Raw genomic sequence first — 16,999 nt, 5'->3', positions numbered from 1 at the left:
CTTAAATTAATGAAGGTGTTAATATTCCCCCAAGAAATCACTTTTCCCACTCCACAGCATTTTTTTTAACTTTTTAAAGGTTATCCTTAATCAGTAATCCATTCTTAAACCACTTGAATGGGTACTCCTTTGTCACTACATGGTATTTCAAAAAGTAAAAATAAGAACTTGTGAACACTATTAAATGTTTACTCTTTGCTAAGCACTAAGCTATATGCTTTGCAAACATCACATGCCACTTTGTCACGATTATATCCATTTAAAACATAAAGTAACCGAGGGCAGATAAGTTGCTGGAGAACACACAGTGAGAACTGGCTGAGCCAGGCTTTGAACAGAGGCCTCCTGGGATCCCATGGCTAGAGCTCTTGGCCACTTCGCATCTGCAATGATAGAAAAAGGTCTGTAGCTTTTAAAATGGATCTCAGTTTTGCTCTCAGATATTTAAATAGTTCTAGAAACAACCAGAGCAATCTCTTTTAAGGTTAGTTTTTAACTAAGGGCCTAATAGCAATTCCAGAAGGGAAAAAAATACTCAGCTCATTCATTCTTTCAACAAATATCTTTTCTCTAATATTCTTCTTGGTGCTATAATTGCTAGTAGTAATGATACCCAAACTGGTTGCTTGTCTTATGAATGAATGAATTTAGTATGCACTGCATGGAGAAGCTTGTGAATATTTAGTTGAGTGCTTGAAAAGAGGTATTGTTGTATCTTTAATTCAGTAAAAAAATAATAATAATAATCATGAATACTTTTACATTTCCAGGAGACAATGAAATTACATTTGGTCAGGAGGTATCTGTATACCTGGAAACTACCTCCACGGTCCATATATAAGGCCTGTACATGAAAGCTTCCTGACTCATAGCACCAGCCCAGTGTGCTCTCATCTGTACTGGGTGGGGGCGTGTACATTAATGAGTTTTTCTGTGGCTTCTGGGTACTCATTTAGTCAGAAGGCATCATCCTCTCTCAGGAGAGCCTGACCTCTCTTAGCTTTACAGCAGTAGAGCTACTTTCACACCCCAGGGACATACGTACACACATGTGGGAACAACTCAAAATCGGTCATCTGGCAAGTGGTGGGCTTCTGACATTCACCTCCAAAAATGCTTTTTCACAAGTTGTTCTCTCTCTGGGTTGATTTCCATTCACTAGTAATAGATGATCTGCTTATGCTTTCTTCCCATTCAGCAGTTACCATACTTTGCAACTTAAAAATCCTTTTTCTTTCTTGAAGAGTTAAAGTTAGAGAAAAATTGGTGAAAGAGGAGAGTGCTCGCAACAGTCCTGAACTGGCCTCAGAGTCCTTTACGCAGAGGAGACAGCAGCCAGGGCCAGACCGTTACATATCCTTTCCATCAGAAAAAACAGCCTTCGATAGGGTCCTGAGCAAGGCAGCCAGCTCTGCACGACAACCAATCCGTGGCTATGTCCAACAAGTAGATCCCATTCACACCGCCAAGCTGGTGCCCTCAGATATCTCAGAAAATGTATCTGAGTGCAGCTGGGTGGAATTAGCCACCCAGAATGTCATAAAGCCTCCCACCTTGAAGGTTCTACAAGGTGAAAGAAGGGATACCCCAGTTCTCCATATTTGTGAATCGAAAGCAGAAGAAGATGTGCTCTTGGCCGAAGCTCTCGAGAAAAGCAGGGAAACACTTTTGGCTTTGGAGGACCACGGGCTTGCGAGAAGTCGCAAAGACCCCTCTGAAAATGAAGCCTTTGGTAAGCCTGCAGTTAGCACAGTCACCTTAGAGCTTCAGAAGGAAGCAGAGAGCCTGCCACCCCCACCCCCGGCTCAGCACCAGCCCATGGAGCAAATGGGCAGGAGAGAGATGGTGGTGCATGTGCAGAATGAGCCTGGGTCCCCAGATACCAGGGTGACAGGTCACAAGAAGGAAGCACCCGTGAGGAGGCGCAAGGTCCTCACACGGTCCCTGTCTGACTACACGGGCCCACCTCAGCTCCAGGCCCTAAAGTACAAGGATGCAGCTTCAAAGCAAGAGCCCGAGCCTCAGATTGCTAAAGCCGAAGGGCCCCACTCGGAAGTTGGCATGCTGGACACAAAGGTCTCTGTCGCCCAGCTGCGAAATGCGTTTCTGGAATCTGCCAGTGCTATCAAGAAACCCGAACTGTAGGTGATGTTTCAAAAGTCCTCCCGATGTGTCACTTGCACGTCCTTGGCAGAATTATTCACTTCTCAACTTGTGTTGTGTCCTGCATTGAGTTATATTAGCTTAGCTCACAAGCGTGTAGGGCAGATTGTTCAGGAAATGGCTCAAAAACTACCATTCTGCTTCTGCTTACTAATGGGGAGTTGGAGTATTGGGTATCTTCTGTAATGTTCCACCTCGTTTACGTGCATGGGAGAGGCATGCAGCGGGATCTGGTGGTGTCTGCCTTGACTCACTGAGATGCTTAAACCTTTGCTTTATTCCCTCTTTCTCTGTCTCCCTGTTACCCTTCTGTACACTCTTCTCCCAATGATTCTAAAAGCCAATCACGGGTTGAAAGGTCAACCGAAGGCATAGGCTTGCCTACCAATGTGGAACAGGAGAGAGGGACCCGGAAACCAAGACGCTATTTTTCTCCTGGTGAAAGTAGAAAAACTTCTGAGAGATTTAGAACTCAGCCCATTACCTCAGCAGAACGAAAGGAATCAGATAGGTAGGCATGTGTATGTGTAGTTCCATAGTGTAGGAACGCAAAAGAAAAACATACAGGATTTTTAACATGGAGATGACCTAATGCCTTTTAAATGGGATGTGGTGATTCCATAATTCTTCCATATAATCTATAAAGGATATTTATGTGACTTGTATTTTTAAAGAATGTTAACCATGACAACAGTATCATGATGTACAGTTTTAAATTGCATTCAGTGGTAAGAAATAAGCAACATTATTTTTCTTCTAATGTTTTCTAATTTTTATGCCCTTGTTCAATTAGAATCCAAATAGACTATTCACCACAAAATTTTATAGTGAAAAAAATAAGGGATTTTATATTCATTTTATAAATGGCTGCCTACGTGTTGTATCTGTTTTACCTTATCATTCATATGCATAGAAACGATAAGGTTTGTCTAAAAAAATTACCAGTCATGTATCATAAGTCATACTCAATCACTTTTGTTTCCACAAGATGTGCACTTGGCTGGGTTATGTGTAACACACTCCATAGTGTCCGTTAACAACTGTACGTGTATATTCACAGCTAGACTTGCTGGCAGGATGATACTCTTTAGGAGAATTTCACTGAATTTTTCTTTTTACTTTTAATGTGATGCTTTATTTGTACCTTCAATTCCCCCTCTCTAATCTGTTATTATTTGCTAATGTCTCTCCTAGGTCCACTTCAAATTCAGAAGTGCCAACTGCTGAGGGCAAGTATCTATTCTCTTTTTTCTTCTTCCTCTTCCTGATCTTACCTGGATCAGATTTTAAAAGATTTTTTTTTTCTTTACGAGAAGTTGCAATTGTGAAGCATACCAGTTTCTTGTGTGCATGTTTTCTTCCTATGGATATAATGAAACCTAGCTGAGATTTTCAGATTAGTTTTCCCTTATTTTTGACAGGGAACAGTGGAGTGAATGTTAAAACAACTGACTTGAACCAAAGAAGCAGGTTTTCCCTGTTACTTTCTTGTCCCCATTTAAGGACAGAGAGGAGAAATTCCTCCCATAAGATCTATTCTTAAATATCAACTATTTGAATATTATGGTAGAAAATTACTGTCCAGACCTAGTTGTGTTTGGTTAATTGCAATGGAAATTTGCACCTTTTCACAGAGCAGAAGAATGAGTTGCCCCCAAGGAGAACATATTGGCAATTATAATTTTTTAGTACATCTGTTATTACAGTTAAAAGATTTTCAGGTCAGCCTTGGGAAACTTTGTAGAGACTTTACCTACATTTTCTAATGATGTTCAGTTTTTATTTTGTGACTTTCTACAGATGAAGAAAAGGTAGATGAACGAGCCAAGCTGAGCGTTGCTGCCAAGAGGCTGCTTTTCAGGGTAAGGTGTGCTAAGTGCTTGAGGAGACCCCGCCACCCCCCCCGGGGACTCCCGCTGCTCCAGCCTGTTCATGCGCCAGGCCCTGCGGCCGCCTCACTCTGACCCACCTGACACAGCAGGACTGTCCGTGTCTGATGATCGGTGCCTCTCAGGGGCGTTCCCTCCTGTCGGTCCTATAAGGCAAACGAGTGAGACATGCTGCTGCCCCAACTTCCTTTCCTCGAACGTGTAAGGATTCCATAATGTTTCTGATCTTAGGAAATGGAAAAATCATTTGATGAGAAAAACGTTCCAAAGCGACGCTCAAGAAATGCGGCCGTAGAGCAGAGGCTGCGGCGTCTGCAGGACAGATCCCACACCCAGCCGGTTACCACTGAGGAAGTGGTCATCGCAGCCACGTAAGTCTCCCTGGTGACCTCTTGGCCTTTGCTGTGATATCTTCTTTAAAAAAAAAAAAAAGAAGTCAAAGTGAGGCAATCAGGCAGTGGTTTAGTTAGAAGCCACAGGAAGCTGGTGTTATGGATTTTCCTTACTGCCATTTCTCGAGACTTTGTAATGGAATGTATTACCTATTGTATCTCCTAGAAGAACATGGAGAGGAATTTTATTTAACTTCTTAAAAATATCTCCTTTACACTGGAAAATGTAAAACGTAAGTGTAGACAGATTGATGTCACGGACCCCCACATCCTCATCGCCCAGTTTCAACAACCATCAGCCCTTGGCCAGTATTGCTCTGCCTCTGTCCCCACCCCCTGTCCCTTTCCTCCTGCATATTTTCAGACAAATCCCAGATGTCATTTCATCCATATATATCTTGGCACATATCTCGAAAAGATAGGGGTTCTTTTTGTTTTTAAATAACCACCAAAAATTTTAAAAATTTAATTAGAAGTTCAATAACTTTCCAAACTCTGGGAAGTGGGCTTTGAGCAGTGTGTTCTAATATAGTCAGAGTGAATTTTCCACATTCATTCATTCAGAGATAATTGCTTCAGTCAAGTAAAAATTTTTTATTTGTTTTTTAACAGTTTTTTCATGCTTGCCCTGGACACACACACACACACCCCCATCCACCTGCCCCTCCTAGAAAACAAGTTTGTCTTATTCCGGGCAGTGACAATCCCAAGAGGCGTCCATGTCCCAGCCCAGACCTGTGACCCTGCTGTTAGATCAGCCTCCTTTACTTCCTTCTCTAGCTGCTCCTCAATTTCTCCGTGTATTTGGGGATAACTACGTCTCGTATGCATTAGGAATTCTCAGCAAATCAGTTTTTTGTGTATTTTTTTGTGTGCAGCTTTTCAAAAATATTTGAGTGGCTGTTGTACCTATGGGAGCAAAACAGTAAATATAAGCAGAAACTATTACCTTACAAGGCTCACTGAATCTACTTTGATGTGCTCAGAGATATATAAGAACACTGATTTAAAAAAAATAGATTGATAACATTCTAAAATGTGGGCATCATCTGATTTGCTGGTAATTGAAAGTAACTTTTATAGGTTATCTTGTTTTTTAAACAAGGACATTTATTCTAAAGATGGAGCAAATCCTTTCATAGCTCTAAAACCCTCCCTACTCTTATTCCATTTACTTTGCTTATTTCCTAAACTTGTAATCATTTTTCAAGTTCTTTTGTGATCCTCCCAAAGTAATTAGCAAATAATTTTGTTAAACTATTTGATTTAACACTTCTGAATTGGAAATTGAAAATGATTCTTTCCTTAATGCTTCTTTTCTTCTCTCTTCTTATGAATGTTCCTTCTTTGGCAATTCCTTTTAAAGTGAACCTATCCCTGCCTCATGCTCTGTGGCCACCAACCCTGTAATGACAAGACTTCCTAGTCCCACTGTAGCTCAGAGCACTGTGCAGCCTGCCAGGTACTGATCAGAAATAGCTGCATGCCACAGTGGGGGCCAAGGTGCTAGACAGCAGATGCATCTTAAAATCTTGAATGCCTTTCATTTGTTTGACAAGTCACTGTAGTGAGTTGTCCTGGGAATGTGTGGTGTTTTGTTTTTTCCTAGTGCCAGACATGTAACTTGATGGAGCCCTGCATGAGAAAACATTTCATCTACCTGCTTACACTGTGTATTGGAACCAAAACCACACTAACTCACTTATCCATTTGTTTTGTCTCTGTTTTTCATAATCGTGGTCATCTTTACATTTTCATTCTTCATCTAAAATATAGCACTTGATAAAGATTACAAGAAAAATGGGGAGTTAACATGAGTATTGAAATTCTGCTAATACTCAGTTTTCTTTAAACACTTGTAGAAACAATTAAATGTCAAAAACAATCCTACCTGTTTCTAATGTATAGAGAGACCATGGTGTGACATTCTGGGATTGGAATAAAAACAATTTATAGCATCTGAACTCAGAGGTTCTACAACTAAACTTTAAATTGTGGTGTTTTAAAATTATATTGTTAAGGCAGGTAAATAGCTCCTCTCTTTTACTGTTATGGCACAAAGGCTAAAAATAAGATGAAAAGAAAGAAAGGGGCAAGACAGAAATAGAGCTGCCACAAATGGAAGCAGGGGCCTCTCCGGGGAGATATTGTGGCTTTATTGCCACCTCATTATAACCTGGAACACAGACACTGCTCTTTTGTCTGGCACAACTTGTGAAGTGGTGATTAACTGGAGTTGGGGCATACTGTACTATTTACTGTATTAGAGAATTGGATGTGCCAGTGGACAAAGGCACATTTTCTTAAACCTTCCAAGATTCCCAATGACCAGGTAATAGGAAGCCTTCTCCTCTCCTTAGAAGTTGGAGGGCTTTGTCGCCATCTGAAATTCCCTTCACATTTCAGATTACTGAATTTCAAGGACCTTTTAAAAAACTAATAGAAAGCCAGTCTGGAGGAGTAAATGCTAGTCTGGAGGAGTAAAAGAATCTTTAAAATTAAACCATTTGCCTTGAGCAAATGCAAATCAAAACGCTGTATTGTAGTGTTGGCAGGATGACAATATTATTTCCTAATTATTTAAAGTGAACAGACTGCCTTCTGAACCACATACGTAGATAATGTCTACAATGCTGTAGAGAATGCCTGAGGGCTCCCTTTAGCATTATTTATTTCTGATACTAACAACACGACTTCTCTAAGGTAAGGTGTACCCAAGCTGACTTCAATTCCTTAAGTAGGAAATTCAATTTTTAGAAATAATTCAGAACTAAAAGTCTGTTCTTTGCAAAATGGGTAATGCCAGTATTCCCAACCTACTCTGCTACTCACTGTCCTATTAACAGCTGAACAACTGCATACACCTGACTTGGATTTCTATAGGGAAAAATAAGCCCTTTTCAAGAGTAAGTGACATTTAGAAAAAGTTAATACACACAATTAGCATTATGGGGTTTTCTTTGTTTTTTTAATCTGCATCAACTGATTTTTTATCCCTTTCAGATTGCAGGCATCTGCTCACCAAAAGGCTTTAGCCAGAGAACAGGCAAATGACGGCAAAGATTCTACTGAGCGAGGTGAACCTGATTCCAGCACTCTAAGCTTAGCAGAGAAGCTGGCCTTGTTTAACAAGCTGTCCCAGCCAGTCTCAAAAGCGATTTCTACCCGAAACAGAATAGATGTGAGACAGAGGAGAATGAATGCTCGCTATCAAACTCAGCCAGTCACACTTGGAGAAGTGGAACAGGTGGGTAGACTATAATCTCATTCCAGTCTGCGGTGTGTTCTTAAAATACAGGAGCACAGTGTCACTCCTAGGTTAGCAATGTAATTAAGGTCTGCCTGTGAGCTCTGTTACCTGTAAGTGATTTGGAAATAACTTCCTTCCTAAGAAAGGTAGCCATGCCAAGCATGTTTCCCCTTTCCTCTTTTCCTCATTTGCTTGCTGAAATCTTCTGGAGTGAGTCCATCTTGGAAGGAAAAATAGGACACCCAATCTGCTTTTCACCCAAATGATTTTGATTAATAAGATGCACTCTATAACTGTGTCTCGGATTGGTTCCCACTCGGAGAAGCAGTGAAACTGTGCCACTTGTATTATTACAGAAGTCAGTGTCAGCCCTGCAACTGGGATTTATGTAGACAGTGTTTTGAAATCAGCTTTTTTACATTTTAACTGTGTCCTCCCAGGTGCAAAGTGGAAAGCGCATTCCTTTCTCACCTACTGTGAGCACGTCTGTGTCCATGGTGGCATCTCTAGTTGCTCCAGTATATGCCGGGGATCTTCGGACAAAGCCACCCGTGGGTGATGGCACAAGTGCCACTGACTATAAGTTTCCCTCTTCGATAGAAAATTTGGACTCTCCCATTAAAAGCATTCTGAAAACCCCAGCCTGGCAGCCTTCAAGAGAGGGTAGTGGGAGCAAACGAATGTTGAGAGAATCTGGAGAGACAGAAAGCAAGAGAGGTGAAGATGGTGGAGTTATGAAGTATGGGTCCTTTGAGGAAGCAGAGCTGCCATCCTACTCCGTCCTGAACAAAGTCTGGGAAAGAGATAGCCTTCAAGAACCCAAATATGCTGTCCTGAGAAAGGGAAGCCTGGAACTAGCCAACCCTCTCATCGCCCATCTTGGGGACGAGCGACAGGAATTTTCCATTGCTAGAAGCACTGCACAAGGGAGCCCAGACTTGAAGGACAGGCAGCCCTTTCAAGAGAAGGTGGGCATGGAGAATGTCATTCAAAGGAAGTTTTCACTAAGAGGTGAGTTACTCCTGCTCCTAAACTTTTAGAAACCAGCTGGATTTTCAGTTTCAGCTTCATTAGTTGCAGTGACTGCTTTTAACCGAATTATGAAGGAGTTAATAACTAGTATTGATTAAAAGTACAGGGTGAGTCCTATTCTCCCCAGACTTCTTTTCCCCTTGAATCCAATGTGTTTGGTGGATTAAGCAAATTTTCAGCAGTAAAAATACTTGAAGCCCATTCACACATCGTTGGGGGAAATTTAATGTTTTTATTTGTATGTTTTTAATTGAAATATAGTTGATATATGCTGTTATATTGGTTTCAGGTGTACAACACTGTGATACCAAATTATATACAGTATGAAATGCTTACCATGATAGATGTAGTTCCCATCTGTCACCATACAAAGTCGTCACAATATAATTGACTATATTCCCTATGCTGTCCTTTCATCCCTGTGGCTAATTTATCTTCTAATTGGATATTTGGGCCTCTTTATCCTCTTCGTCTATTTCCCTCACCCCCCCCAACTCTTCTTCCCTGTGGCAATCAGCAGTCCATTCTCTGTGTTTATGAGTCTATTTCTGTTTTGTTTGTTGATGAGGGGTTTTCATAACTTTGTTCACAAAACTCACTAAACAGCTACGTCGGCCCTTTTAATAAACTGATGACCCCAAAGGTCCAGGGCTAGGTAAGTACAGGGCATAAGGACTTGAGTTTGGCCCGTGGGCTTCCATTCTCTCCTTCTGCGTTCCTTTTGTGGAGACCAGCAAAACTATACTCGTGGAACTTTAAATCTCCTACATCTACATTAAAGGAGAAAGGTACAGAGGTGATTTGGTTTGTGCAGTAGCACATTTGAAATGTCCAAGTCCTGTTTTGGAGGAGTAGACACAATCTCTAGTGCACGGTTACGGCTGATGTCCTGCATCTCGCACATAGAGAAAGACCCAACTGTCACAAAACAATTTACTGTGTTGGAATAATCTCTAGAAAGTTTGGTTTTCTCACAGAGCGAAGCAAGCTACAGATTTGCATAAATTCAGGGGATTGGGTAACCCACCACGTGCCAACGAGTGAACTCCAAAGGGTGTCGGGGGTGAATAGCTGAAGAATGTTTGCTGGGAAGAGTAAATGCTGACATAGCTCCTTCCCTTCCCAGCAGCAGAGGTCGGGGAGCCCACTTTGGAGCAGTTGGGCTCAGCTGCTGGGGAAACTACTGCTCAAACTGCAACTCCAGTGTCCTGGAAGCAGCAGGGCCCTCCCGAACAACCACAGGAGAACCCGTGTACGGTGTTCGCTGCCGGGGAGATGAGAGCACCGACCGTGGAGGGCGATTCGCCCACCAAAACCATGTCGATTAAAGAAAGGTAATAAGATCTCCTGATTGAAAAGTAGTTCTGTTCGGGAAGAAATTACAAATTGCTTTTAGAAAAAAGACCTGAGTCACAGACAAAGAGATGAAATCACAAATCCGACGGCCCAAGGGGATGGTAAGCCTGGGAGGATACCAGTTTCTGACTCAGATGAGAGAACAAGCAGAAAATGACTTTTGCAGGCTTTAGTTGTTTGCGATTCTATTTTCTTCTTCATATTAAATTCTTTGACTCTAGTGAGGGGGGGCAGAGGTCTTGGCTCCTTCAGATGCACATGGCTTCAGATTGAAAGCACCACTGCTTATAACTATTTGTGTAAAATAGATGCAGAGGGAATACAGATAAATTCTTATTTAGGACAGAAATCTTTGGGATCAGAATCGGAAGTTTGCTTATTTTATTTACAAAAGTAAAATGGATGACTTCTCTGAACTGCATTTAAAAATGTATCAGGCAATAGCTATGAAAGATTACATCTGAGTATCAAATAACAGCGTAACCTCGTTTCATTCAAAAAATAATAGAGGATTGAGAGAATATATTTAAGTGGGACAGACACAATGAATCAGAGCTAAATATTTTGGGTTGTCTTTTCCTTGTTGACATGGTGGAATTAAGCAGCAAACAATGTAATAGTAATGGGAATACTGGAAGATGAAAGATGTCATTGTCTTCCCGGTGTGATGAGCAGAACTATTTCTACCATCAGCTGATTAGGGATCTGCCTTCCTGGATACTTGGCACCTCCCACCATTCAGGGGTTCTCTTGCTCTGTCGAGAACAGGCCACTCTTTCTTTTCTGGATACATTTCAAACTACCTAAGAATATATATCAAACCATGATGAAAATTCTTCATTGTTTTTCAAGCCAAGCATCTTGAACAGGATTCATGAAATATTCAATAGACGGAGCCTTTTTCAACTAACGGGTTAGTAAGATTGTCAAGTCTTTTTTTTTGAAGCAGAGTAAAAGCTTTATTTAAAGTTACTTAAAGAGAGAAGAAATGCAGCCGGTAACCTCAGCCAGGAGAGGCACCCTGAAAGGTTGGAGACAGAAAGTGTAAGATTAAAAGTGTACATACTTCAAAAGTGTGGACCACCTCAGCGCCCCCTGAAAGGTTGAAAAGAGAGTTTAAAGTTAAAAGGTTATGCACTTGGAAAGTGCACGTGACCTCAGAGAGAGGAGTGCCAGATTGTTAAGTCTTAATGACTTTCACCTTAACTTATTTAAAATGCACAGTGAATTAGACCTACTAGACTGAGGCACAGGTGAAGGGGCTGATGGGTCAGCTGGGTGAAGGAGTGATATCTTGAATCAGGGAAGCTGTCTGTTGGATATCGGCATGAAGCCCTCCTCCATGCAAACCCAGCTCAAAGAGAATTTGATCCCAGAGACCCAACTATTGGTAACTGGTTAGGGGAGAAGGAAGAGGCATTGTTGAAGGAAATTAATGATGAACATCACATACACAAGTTCTGATGTTTTGTACATCAGAAAACATTCCTGGAGTGAAATTCCAGTGAAAATGCTAATATTCTTCCTTCTTTCAAATCTCAAAGGAGACTTGCCATCTTTGGGTATAAGATGACTGTTGGGACTTAGAACCTTGGGTGAGGAGTTTTGTGTCTATTTGCCCTGTAATAATTCTTGATTTCTTTGCCTGTTTTTAGTACATTTGAGTTTTCTGTTTCTTTCTGAAAGCAGTTTTAATCCTACTGCAAAATTCTCATTTTTAAAAAATGGGAGTTGCTATAAAGATGCAGCTTCTTAGCCCAGGCTTCATGGGTGGTCTGAGGAGTTGATGATTGTCTGTAAGCTTTCTGTGATCTGCCTAGAAGTGTGTTCAAAATCCACCCTGGGTGCACTGCCACCTTCTGGCTAGTGAGAGAAGGACTTTTTCACTGTCTCTAAGAGGTGTCTGAGCCCCAGTCTGTTCAGAACCATGATAGGAAGGGACACTTCAGCTATTCAGTTTGTTAATATATACGCTTAAAAATGGATGAGGGACATTTTACTTGGCAACTATGTTTGTAATAAAGGGTATGTTAATACAAAATTAATTGCCGGTGACCTTTGCCCCTTATCACGATAGTACTGTTACTTGCACTCTGCTGAAATAAAACTACATATGTTTACAAGCCATCGGTGTCAGCCTTTCCTAATGTGGGGCTTTAATTACTCCCTTCTGTTAAAACGAAATAATGAAGCTTGGTCTATTTAAAAGAAGATTGCTCTTCATATATTTATATGGGCTTTATGTTTCCTTTTTGAGGTGACATATAAAGTAGAACTTTTAAACCTTATTCTAACTTCTGTGACTACCTCATTTTACCATATAAGAGGTTTGGTTCCAGTGGCCACTGGGAAGTGGGAAGTGGAACCAACCCCAGGTGCTAGTCCCCAGCTTGCCCTGGCACCTGTGGCAGGATGGCCAAGTGTTCAAATGAATGTTTAGCAGCCAACCTGTTTGTTCATTCTGCTAGAAGTGGGTACAGGAAACATTAGCTGGCCAGCAGGGAGACTTTACCCTCTTCTTGCATTAATTTTCTCAACTCGTGTGTCCTCTGCTTGGCTTGTTTCAAATTTCACTTTTGCTTTATTTGAGACTCTAGGAAATAGAGATTGGACTTGGTGGATTTCTTTTATCACATTTTCTAAATGGCTGCAGCCCGAGGAGGCGATCCCGCCGTCCTCCACCTTGTGTGTCCGTCCCTCTCCTCGGTTCTAGAGCACGCCGAGCTCTCTGTACAAGGACCGCCGAGGCTCCGCACTGTCCTTGGCACTTCTTGTGTGTCACCTCATTCAGTGCTGAAGACAGCCCCCGAAGGAGGCGCTGCTACCCCATGTCGTACATGTAAACCGAGACTTAGAACATGGAGCAACCTGGAAAGGACAGGAATCCCCAATGTAGTCCACTTTTAAGATTATGTGTGATGCTCAAGGAAGCACATCTAAAAGCTCCTTTTCTTTTTTTTTCATCTCTCTGACACCTAGAATATCAAATTTGAACCATAACCAGCATCAAATTTAGGACACAATCTGCTTTTTTCACTGGATTAGTAAAATCACTGTTTCATAACTACCTAAATATTTTGGGTTTAAATTCTCCCTGTTGGGTATTTTGCTGAAAACATTGTAAATCAATAAAGTATTATGTTATATAGAGATAAAACCTTTGATGCCTCTTTAAAAGTGTATGAGGCGTTCAGAAATCTTACCTCCACAACTGCTGAAATAACTACGTTTATGCTCTCAGATTTGGGAGAGATTACTAGAAATGGCTAAAGGGCCATCCTTCCACTGGGAAATTGGTGACATGTAAGTCAGGACTTACTTGAACTCCCTGGAATGCTGACGGATCCACCTCATGCCTCTTGCCAGCCTGCAGAATTCTTCCTTAAAGGGGTTGGCAGAGGGCCCCCTGTCGTCCCCAAATAACCCTCAGCCCACCTGTCTACTCTTCAGCCAGCCGGAGGTTGTACCCATGCTTCCACAACAGACTTGAGGTCCTAACCTTGGAGCTGGGAGATTGCAGCCACCAGAGGGCCCCCAGACTTATCTAAGAATTGGGGAAAGCAGTGTCATTGCCTTTTGCTGGCTCCTTTTCAGATCTTTGATTTGTCCCCATATAAAAAACATATCAGATTACTCTTCCAGCCTGCAAACTACCCAAGACTAAGATCTGATATAAGAACAGATAAGTGCTGTTCAGCCTTATCTGAAATCTGTGTGGTGCCTGTGACTCTCTGAAATGAAGGAACATTTTTAAAGGGGGGAGAAAAAAACGTATTTAAGATCAGGGGCACATGGTTTGCCTGCCCGTATTTGACCCCACCTTTACTGGCATGAGCCTTCAGAACTTGCTCTAATCAAGTAGGATGCTCTCAGACCGGTCCTGCTGAACACAACTGTCTCAGGCAAGTATTCCTTGCTGGCAAAGTGGGTAGACATTACCCCAGGTAGCCCAGCAAGTGTACATCGTGATGACCCTGGGCCAGGCCTTCAGGTTAATAGGCTAACAAAGTGCCACTCACTAGGTTCTCAGCCTCAGATGAAACAGATGCCCTGGCTCTCAACATCACAGCCCTGCAAATGGCACTTGGACTTGGCAGATGTTGAAAGTGCTGACAGCTGTTTGAATTGCATAGGCAGTAATTTATGTCATGTGTAGGACCAGACTTTTCGCTCTTTGGCCCTCACTCGTGCATGGTGGTCTGTGGTGAGTCAGGGGGGCCAGGAGATTTCAGGGGGTGGAATGCCTTTGGAAAGGTCTCCTGCTCTCCTCAGCTTGCTGAACACCCAATAGAAAATCTAAAGGGCTAGGAATAAACACTTAAGTTTTGCTGCATGTTATTTTTAAGTCATCCACATCAGCACTCTGCATGCAGGCCAGGGCTGGGTCTGAGTACCATGTGGGCTCAACTGAAACACAGTCCTTCCATATTATTTTGGTTACTCTGTAGTCTTTGGAAGTATCTGGTCACCTAACATAACAACATAGTAAAACAAGCCATGTGCTGGGAGCAGCCTGCCTGGGATGGAAACATCTCCCTGTTCCACTGACATGCAGTGTGACCTCAGTCAACGAAATCCTTGGCTTGTGTGTGCACCCATGGCTCACCTGTTACCCTGAGAACAACAATATCCAGTTTCTCAGAGGTTGCCAGGCAGTTCAGCAGAGTATAAAGTGGACTGTAAAATGATTACAGATTCCACAATTTGTTGTTTCTCTTACACAGTTTTACATTCCTCAAAGCAGCCACCAAGGAAACCATATGATTATTTAATTATGTTGTCATTGCTCCAAACATTTGGCAGCTGCTTCTTTGAAGACACCTTCAAAGACTGTAGCACATTTTTAATGTGCTACATACAACTCATTAATCCCAGTGTACACAGATAAATCTAAATTTTTTAAATTCCCAAATCATTTGGAATCCAATCTGATTAAAAAGGTAGATGGCCAAGGTGAAAAACTAGTGGTCTGGGTCAAAGGTGAAATAGGAGACAGAAGCTGATTCTGAGGCCAGTTTGCAAGGAGAATATCCGTGAGATGAAGGTCTCTTATCACAAGATGACAACTTGGAAGCACACCTTCATATGGGTGTGGAAGTACAGGTGTGCTTATTTTTGAAAATCTTATTTATAGATACTTTAAAACCTTTGAAATACTAATGGTCTCTTTTTGTGATTTGATTTTACTAGATCATTTTTTGTCAGAATAAAACTGACTCAGAATAATTGGAGAAAAAATGAATCTTAGTCATTATATAGTCTGACATTCAGATGAAAACATAGGTATTTAGAATTTGTTTTTAAGTACATGAACTAGCTAGCCCTTCTAGCATGTTGAATATTGTCAAACATTATATATGATAGGATTTAGGAATAAGGGGGACTTAAAAGGGCCTGTCCTAGTAAGATTCTAATTTCCAGGATGGGTTTTCTCCCTTACCACCAATTCTCTGACATCAGCAGGTGTCCTATAATTCAGCTCATTTCTGACATTGTCTACCTGGAGATGAGATCATAACATCAGATCCCACAGGCTCAATCCTGCAAGACTTCCCCAGAAGGTTATCACCAGTGCTTGTGACCCACCACTCCAAAAGCCCCCACCTTGGGTTTGGGTTAATTTGCTAGAGTAGCTCAGAACTCACAGGAACATTTTATCTCCTAGATCTCTAGCTAATTCTAAACATACATAACTCAGGAATAGCCAGCTGGAAGAGGTGCATAGAAGAAAGTATGGGGAAGGGTCCCAGAGCCTCCACACCATCTCCAGGCTCACCCCTTTTTCCAAACCTCCATGTGTCCACCAACCCAAGAGCTCTCTGAACCCTGTCCTTTTGTTTTTTTATGGACGATTCATTATGTGGGCATGATTGAGTTCAACTGCCTATGGCAATGATTTAATCAATCTCCAGCACCCCCCTTCCTTGCCCAGAGACCAGGGGTTGAGACTAAAAGTTCCAACCTCCAATCACAAGGTTGGCTCTCTGGGCAACCTGCCCCTGCCCTTCAGTGCCTCCCAAAAGTTCCCTCCTTAATAGAACAAAGACAACTTCATCACTGTCATAGCTTATGAAATTCCAAGGGTTCTAGGATCTCTGTGCCAGGAAAGGGGACAAAAGCCAAGTATATATATTTTATTATAAATCACAGTATCACAGGTAGGTAAGGTGGCATTATACCAGTTTTATAGGATGGGAATTTGAGGTCTTATTAGCAGTCACATAGAGGAAAGAAAGGGAAGGAAAAGGAAGGATTGGCAGAGGGGATAAATGCAGAGTGCAGAGCTCCTGCCCTCTTTGGGGAGTACTTGTTTTCATGGCTTACTTCCCATTATTTGACTGAATTGATGAGTATAAGGCATGTTTGTGCATACATTTGTAGGTGTAAATGGATTCTTATTTGAGTCCTGAAAAATTTTTCCTATTTGCAACAGAGTATGATATATTTCATCCCATCTTTACTTTGACTTTTTAGTGGCATCTGGAAACTTAGTTGAAAGATTCTTAGAAACTATCTTGTCCCGGCCAGGCTACTTGGCCAGTGCTGGCTTAGTAGCCAAACCAAAACTGATATGCCACTTAAAAATACAGTGGTTAAAGATGGGCATTAATGATATATAAAAGACCCAGCCCAGCAGGCTCAGCAGAGAAGGAAAGGGGTCTTAGCGTTTTTTCTTCCCCAATCTTTAAATTATTTGAGCATTATTTCAGATGAGTTTGATGAGCACCACTCTTTTGTCTTTTATCTTTCCCATGTTTGGCCAACTTAAATACCCAAGACTTCTTCATTCATTTAAGTTAACTGCCATAGCCTCACACTCATGAAGAAAACCTTTCACAGATTATAACACCCCAGCAGCTTTCTATCAAGTCATCCATGGTTGAACCAGAACAGGCTAGGTCAAAATCTCAGTTAAT

General features: G+C 41.7%; 1 protein-coding gene across 23 annotated transcripts in view; it reads left to right on the top strand.

Moving 5' to 3' along the window:
- The window catches only part of SVIL (supervillin), a 235,847-nt gene that overhangs the window by 168,160 nt on the left and 50,688 nt on the right, over positions 1–16,999 (top strand). For 11 of the 23 annotated variants that reach the window (XM_073228993.1, XM_073229000.1, XM_073228994.1 and 8 more), the window contains 9 exons: positions 1,245–2,141; positions 2,504–2,674; positions 3,358–3,392; positions 3,964–4,025; positions 4,284–4,423; positions 5,811–5,906; positions 7,448–7,691; positions 8,135–8,705; positions 9,853–10,060. In XM_073228993.1, the coding sequence (XP_073085094.1) occupies positions 1,245–2,141; positions 2,504–2,674; positions 3,358–3,392; positions 3,964–4,025; positions 4,284–4,423; positions 5,811–5,906; positions 7,448–7,691; positions 8,135–8,705; positions 9,853–10,060 (2,424 nt within the window). The remainder of the gene's footprint in view (positions 1–1,244; positions 2,142–2,503; positions 2,675–3,357; positions 3,393–3,963; positions 4,026–4,283; positions 4,424–5,810; positions 5,907–7,447; positions 7,692–8,134; positions 8,706–9,852; positions 10,061–16,999) is intronic. The other 12 variants (XM_073229008.1, XM_073229007.1, XM_073229011.1 and 9 more) reach the window with 7 other exon arrangements.

The sequence above is a fragment of the Manis javanica genome, chromosome 2, assembly GCF_040802235.1.
Source record: "Manis javanica isolate MJ-LG chromosome 2, MJ_LKY, whole genome shotgun sequence".
NCBI classification, from domain to species: Eukaryota; Metazoa; Chordata; class Mammalia; order Pholidota; family Manidae; genus Manis; species Manis javanica.
Note: the sequence above shows the minus strand (reverse complement) of the source record. Positions and strands in the feature narration are given on the sequence as shown.